The 7,056-nt window shown below is 44.9% G+C and overlaps 1 protein-coding gene across 1 annotated transcript; it reads left to right on the forward strand.

The window, feature by feature from the left end:
• On the forward strand, nt 1–7,056 carry LOC113225133 (putative uncharacterized protein C20orf78). Its single transcript, XM_026456128.1, has 3 exons — nt 1–175; nt 4,642–4,724; nt 6,585–7,056. The coding sequence occupies exons 1-3, from the start codon at nt 143–145 to the stop codon at nt 6,754–6,756; spliced, it is 288 nt and encodes a 95-aa protein (XP_026311913.1). The 5' UTR covers nt 1–142; the 3' UTR covers nt 6,757–7,056.

The raw sequence follows: 7,056 nt of genomic DNA on the forward strand, positions 1-7,056 counted from the left end.
TCACCCTCCACTCCTTGAAGTCTAGCCATGTGGGTGGGAGGCTGGAGCAGCCAGTGAGGACACTCAGCACAATGTGGGCAACCGGACAAGATGGATTTGAATATATAAAGAACCTGCCTTCCTTCCTTCATGTTCCAAGCAAATGTTCCAGGTATTTAAGCCACATGCTGGGGAGGTAAGAGATAAGCCTCATGCTGGGGAGATAGGAAGATGGGACACAAATCTAGAAACTACCCATCAACAGTAGAACAGATAAATAAATTATGGTATATTCATAAAATAAAATATGATACAACTAAGAAGATGAATGAGCCAAAATATGTGCAAGAAATGCATGAGTGTTACAGAGACAGTGTGGAGCCGAAGAATCCCGACACAAAATCAGAGTGCATGATTTTGTTTACAGGAAGAGCAAAAACTGGGGAAACTAAAGGATGTCATTTTTAAGTCGAATTGTGGTTTCCCTGGGTTGGGGGACTAAGTATTGATGAGAAAGGGAAGAAGGGACATCTGGGGTGCTGGAAGGGATTTTGTTTCTGGATCTGGAAGTTGGTTTATGAAAATACGGGTGCCTGTAGTTTATGAAACTTCATCAAGATGAACACAGGATGCATGCACCTTCTGCAGTATGGGTGCTGTCAAGAAGTTTGTTAAAAGGAAGATCCTTCCCGTGGATCATATGGGAAAAAAAAAAAAGGAAGATCCTTCCGTTTGGGTTGCAGAGATGGGGAAGAAACCCAAACAGGCTGGCTACAGGATCTGAAGGAGGAGACTATATTAATTTTTTAGCTTCCACTTTTATCAGCCTGCTCGAAGCAATGCCCCAAACAAATTATATATTCTATGTCCCTGCAACTTCATGAAATAGGGATCTGCACATAAAAACGTGTTCCCCTGAGAGCTCCAGGAAATGGGTTTCACACACATCAATCAAGACTGCAAACGGGGCTAGGCGCGGTGGCTCATACCTGTAATCCCAGCACTTTGGGAGGCCAAGGCAGGCGGATCACCTGAGGCCAGGAGCTCGAGGCCAGCCTGGCCATCTCTACTCAAAATACAAAAATTACCCGGGCATGTAATTTTTGCCTATAATCCCAACTCGGGAGGCTGAGGCAGGAGAATTGCTTGAACCTGGGACACGGAAGTGGCAGTGAGCCAAGATGGCGCCACTGCACTCCAGCCTGAGCAACAGAGAAGAGACTCCATCTCAAAAAAAAAAAAAAAAAAAAAAAAAAGAAGCAAAAGGTCTCCACTTCCTTATTAAAGTAAGATTTAAAAGCATGCGTGTGCGCGCGCACACACACACACACACACTCAACAGCCTCTAACAGCCATAATTTGTAGCCTGGGCTGAACCACAGCACTGTTTCAGTCATTCCATCTGCCCATTTTGTGGCCTGCAAGCTCTACCCAGCCAGAATTCACCCTATGAGTCCCACTGAGCAGTAAGCAGTTATTTACTCCATCAATACTGACTGAGCACCTGCCTCCATCCAGGCCCTGTGCTAGGTGTTTAATCTGGCAGCAATCATAGGAGGAAGAGAACATGATCCCCATTTTTACAGATGAAAAATCTGAGATTCAGGGACATCAGAGCACTTATCCAAGGTTACAACCAGTGGCAAACAGGGGAGCTGCAGTTCACCACTATGCACCATTCCTTGCTAGAAATTGTAGCCTTGATTTTATTCCTTGCTAGAAATTGTAGCCTTGATGCAAAATTAGATAATTTTTCAGTTATCTAATATTGCATAATGAGCCACCCCAAAACAGTGGCATAAAACTGGAACAACGATTTGCTCATGGATCTGGGGGTTAACTGGGTTCCACTGGGCAGTTCTTGCTCAGGGACTCCCATGTGTTTCCAGAGACATGCAGTGTCTGCGGCCCTCTCCAGAGATTCCTCTCTGGGAATCCAGGCATCCCCGAGCATCTCTGTCTGGTCTCCCCACATGGGGACCTCGGGGTGTCAGAACTTCTCACAAGGGGCAGAAAGTTTGTCACAGAGGATATTGACCACGATGACTGTCTTCACATTTCCACTGTCTTCCTTCACTTCTGATGTGCACTTTAATGCCGTATTTCCTACTTCTGAGTTTGGCCATGTCACTTGCTCTGCCCTGTGGGATGTTAGCCCAATGATGCATTTCCCCTCTGCCATCACCATGGGGAAAATGTGCCTGGACCATGCCACTGGTCTGAAGGGGAGTGTCTCAGTTCATTTTCTGTTGCTTATAACAGAATATCTGAAACAGGGTAATTTATAAGAAGTGAAATTTATGTCTTACAGTTCTGGAGGATGGGAAGTCAGGGATCACGTCTGGTGAAATCCTTCTTGTCAGTGGGGACTCTGAAGAGTCTCAAGACCATACAGGACATTACATGGTAAGAGAGCTGAGCATGCTAGCTCAGGCCTCTCTTCCTCTGCTTTTAAAGCCACCAGTTTCACTTCTACAATAACCCATCAATTCATTAATTCATCAACCCATGAATGAGCTAATCTATTTGTAAAGAGAAGAGCTCCAATCACCTCTTAAAGGCCCCACCTCTCAATACTGCCACATTGGGGATTGAGTATCCAACACATGAAATTTGGGGGACACATTCAAACCATAGCAGGGAGGGAAAGGAGATGGGAGACTGGAGGGGCAGGGCCCAGCCAGCCTGAATTAGCAGATCCTCAGTCACACCACAGGTCCATGAGTATAAATCAGTTAAGTTGCAGAGTTTTGAGATAGCTTGTGACTCAGTGTTTTTGTGGCTCTAAGTAATTTGGACACTGCCACTCAAAAAAGACATTGGAATCCAACTTCAGAGAAAATATTGGGAGATATGAGAAACCTTATAACTAATCATATGTCACAGAGTTGTTCAAGATGAAGAAAATATAAACAGGAGACAATTTTAGATACCGGCCAAACTGGTCAGTGACATCTCAGAAAGTTTTTCAAGGTTCTGTGCCTATGCACCCCACCAAATAGACTTCTCCAAAGAGACTCCCACCAAAGCTATAACCAAGTCCTGCCCAGTGCTGTCTGCCTTAAACTACTCATTCATTCAGCTCATTGTGATGCTTCATTCCCAGGGCATGTTTGATGTGCATGTGTGTGTTGAGCTTTATGTGTTGTGTGGGTATGAAATGGGAGAGCATCTCTAAATGATTCTTTGTAATAAAGAAAAATGGAAATTCATCGTACACTGGTCAGTCATCTTGGACTCTGATACCGGCTATTTCTTTAAAATAAAAAGGAGAGAAATTTTATTTTCTCTTTACTAAATATTCCTTGGAAAAATTATTGCCTCTACATTTTTGGTTCATTTATTCCACCCCATTTCTTATGGGGCCCCCCCTTACCACCACCCCAATTTTATCCCCAAGAGACAGTGGGAAGTAATCAATGAGAAGAGGCTGGAATCAGACATAGAGAGCTTTCAAGCTTGAAGGAATGTGAGAGGACACCTAATCCAACCCACCTGATTCCCTGAGAGGCGGGGCTTGAACCAAGAGAGGGCAAGTAGTCTCCTGGTGACCACACAGCGAGGCTAAGAACCAGCTTGAAGTAGAGCTCAGGCCTCTTTCAAGAGCTTCCCTGGAAAACTGGTGAAGCCAACCAAAGCACAGCAACCATGGCTTTGCGTCATTCAGTTTTTCTTCTCTGGATTTCAGTTCATTCATCTCTAAAACGCATGCCCTGAATTAAATGAGTTTCAAAGCCCTGTCTAGCTCTTTCATTTTTTTTTCTTTTTTTTTTAAAGTAATTTAAAGAGAAGGGCAGGAACACTAAATCTCTCTCAACAAGACACCTGGAACCAAGCAGACCCATTTCCAAACCTCAGCTCCACCATGACCTTGTGCTGTTATGCAAGTCACTTAACTTCTCTTCCCCTAAGTGACCCAGGAGGCAGAGAAAGTACCTACTGTGTCCACACATAATTCAAAGACACCTAGGGATTTTTTTCCAACATAATTTGCTATATGGCAGTTATATTTATTAGAGAGATACTTTCCTGAAGACCTCATGTAAATCCCAGCTCAATTAAGTCCAGGCCAACTTTCCATAGTAACAACACAAAGCATGGTGGGTTTCCCTTGTACCAGCTGAGAACAGCCCCATCTTGGACAAGTTTCAGCAAAGCTCACAGACCAGTCTATCTTAATGCCTTTGAAACTATGAGATTCCCAGCTCTCTTTAATCTCTTGGTATTCTATTTCATATTTGGGTTGTAAAGTGAGACTTTATTTTTATTTTACATTAAACTATTTCAGAATCACATAATTCGAATTTACATAAAAATAACCACAGTTATGTATAATAATGTTTAAAAATACACATCAAACTAGTCATTGTGGAGAAACACCCAGAACTTGATTCATCTGTCTTGCACTTGATTTATGGTTTAGCATAGTTTTACTTTTTAAATTTTTAATTACATGGGTTGGAAGTAGGGGGAAGCACCAGCACCTTTCTAAGGCTAAAACCTCAGCAGGTTTCCACCCTCCCCATGGAAATGGAGCTAATTTCAGAAGTAGTAGTGACAAGAAATAAGATAATACAAGTTAAGCCCTGAATGCCTTTTATTGTTGTCACTGAGCTAACTTTCCTTTTCTTCGTTAACTTTTAAATACTGATCTGTTTTTAGGATTATAAATATCCAAGGGAAACAGAGACCATCTGGAGTCATCCCTACATTGTGGAGGGGTACCCCAAGAACCCTTTGGAGAGGTAAGGATGGCATTGTGGATCTGGGCACCACATTCTCTTATCCTCCAAACCACTTCCCATGGCACAACACCGCAAGCCCACCCAAGCACACCATCCCCTATCCACATATGTGTGGCCTTGGGATAACTTTAGACTTGGAATAAAAGGTGGCGCCACTGGGAAATGCAAATGGTGGCTTTCCTTCTTCCCTGGGCCGTTTCTCCTTTTGAGTCTGTTTAAGGACCTATTAGGCTGTGGCTCGGACAGACACTGAGACGAAGCCCTCAATTTCATGGATCAGGGTTTGTTCTTAGGTCCTTGTTCACTATCCCTTCATTGATGTTATAGAGCCACCTCCATCTTGTTGGTCACCATCAGGGTTTGGAGGAGTCTGGGGTTACACATTTCAAGATGGGGAGAAAACCTAAATCTTTCTGGCAACTCCAGCCTTAAGGGTGCCATTTTCTACCCAACCTTCTTTTCCAGAATAAAATAGGGCCAGCATGGAGTCCACACCATAGCAGGTGGTTCCAGGTCTCAGATCATGTAAGGATGACCACCAGAGTTCTGGCTTCAGTCTACAAAGCCTGGCCCCAGTCTCCATGCTTCTGCCACTGACCCCCTTTCTCCATCTTCACCGGTCTTGTTCTGTTCCTGGAACTCATCATGCTCTGTGAGCCACAGGGCATTTGCACATGCTGTTTCCTCTGCCTGGAACGGTCTCATCTCTGCCCTATCTCAGGGATCTCTCACTCATTCCTCTGATCTTGTTCCTCAGGAAGTCTGTCCTAAGCCCCTACAAGTCTATGAAGAGTCCCTCAGCTTTCCCTCCTGAGCCCTCACTGTGTGTGTAGCTAGGCACTACATTGGGAGTTCCCTGAGGATGGGAGTTGTATTAATCCATTCTCACGCTGCTAGAAAGAACTACCTGGGACTCAGTAGTTTAAAAAGGAAAGAGGTTTAATTGACTCACAGTTCCGCAGGGCTGGCAAAGCCTCAGGAAACAAAACAAGGGCAGAAGGGACAGCAAACACGTCCTTCTTCACATGGCAGCATGAAGGAGAAGAATGAGAGACAAGTGAAGGGGGAAGCCCCTTATAAAACCATCAGATCTCATGAGAACTTACTATCATGAAGATAGCATGGGGGAACCCATCCCCATGATTCGGTTACCTCTCACGAGGACCCTCCCACCACACGTGGGGATTATGGGAACTACAATTCAAGATGAGATTTGGGTGGGGACACAGCCAAACCATATCAGGAGGTGTCCATTTTGCTCAGTCTTTCATCCCTTACTCTCAGCACAGGGTCAAGAAGGTACATTAGGTAGTAGTTGCTTGGTAATTATCACAGAATGAACGAATAAAGGAATGCTTATGGGCTCAAAACATCAATGTGTTTTCCCTTTTCCTCATGCAAAAAGCAGAATTCCACAAAAAGGGGATGGCCAAAGCAGGAGGAGGTACTGTCCCTGGACTGCCTTCCCAACTCCAGACTTCTCAAGCTCCCCAAAGACTCTTCTGAATCCCACCCCTAACCGCACTCTGGAGGCACCCCTGTAAAGGCCTTATGTTTTATGTCATCTCAAGACTTCAGAGGAGACCCCACACCAGGCCCTGCCCACAGTAGGCTCCAGTCCTGCTTTGCAGGCCTCGGGGGGCTCCAGTGAGAAACTTGCCCAGCTGAAAAGCTATGGAGCCCCTTTGCCTAAAAACTATGCTTAGTACCTGGGGACAGGATCAGTCGTCCACAGCCTCAGCATCACGCAATATGCCCAGGTAACAAATCTGCACATCTGAATCTAAAATAAAAGTTGAATTTTTTTTTTCCAAAAAAGAAAAAACTTGCTTCAGCTTTGCTCTTTTCTTTATTGATGAGGAGAAAGAGAAAGCACGGGCTCTACTCCCTGCCAGCTGAGATCCCCACCAATAAGAGCAGTTCTCCAGGAACAAGCATGAAACCCTCCAGAAAAACCCACCATTGTCCCACTTCATCTCCTCAGGCTACAAAACAACGGCAAAGGCGCTTTGAGACGGCCCTTTCTGATTAGTCCTTTAAGGGAAAACCTTTCCTCAGCAGGAAATGACGTTCCAGAGGCTGCTGGACAGAAACATGGAAACAACTATAATCCAACTGCCCCTGAGTAAGCCACGCAGTCCCGCAACACAGCATGTTCCTCAGTTTCTCATGTCCCCCCATCTCTGAGGCCACTCCAGGATACCCCACCAAAAGCCTGCGGGAACACCTCCCAGGGCCCCTTTCCAGCCCATTCCAGATCTCATCCTGGGCTTTGGGAGCCTTCAGCTGTTTCCAAGAGTTAACTAAACATCAATTTAATTACACTGCTGGG

The sequence above is a fragment of the Piliocolobus tephrosceles genome, chromosome 20 (assembly GCF_002776525.5).
Source record: "Piliocolobus tephrosceles isolate RC106 chromosome 20, ASM277652v3, whole genome shotgun sequence".
In the NCBI taxonomy this organism is placed as follows: domain Eukaryota; kingdom Metazoa; phylum Chordata; class Mammalia; order Primates; family Cercopithecidae; genus Piliocolobus; species Piliocolobus tephrosceles.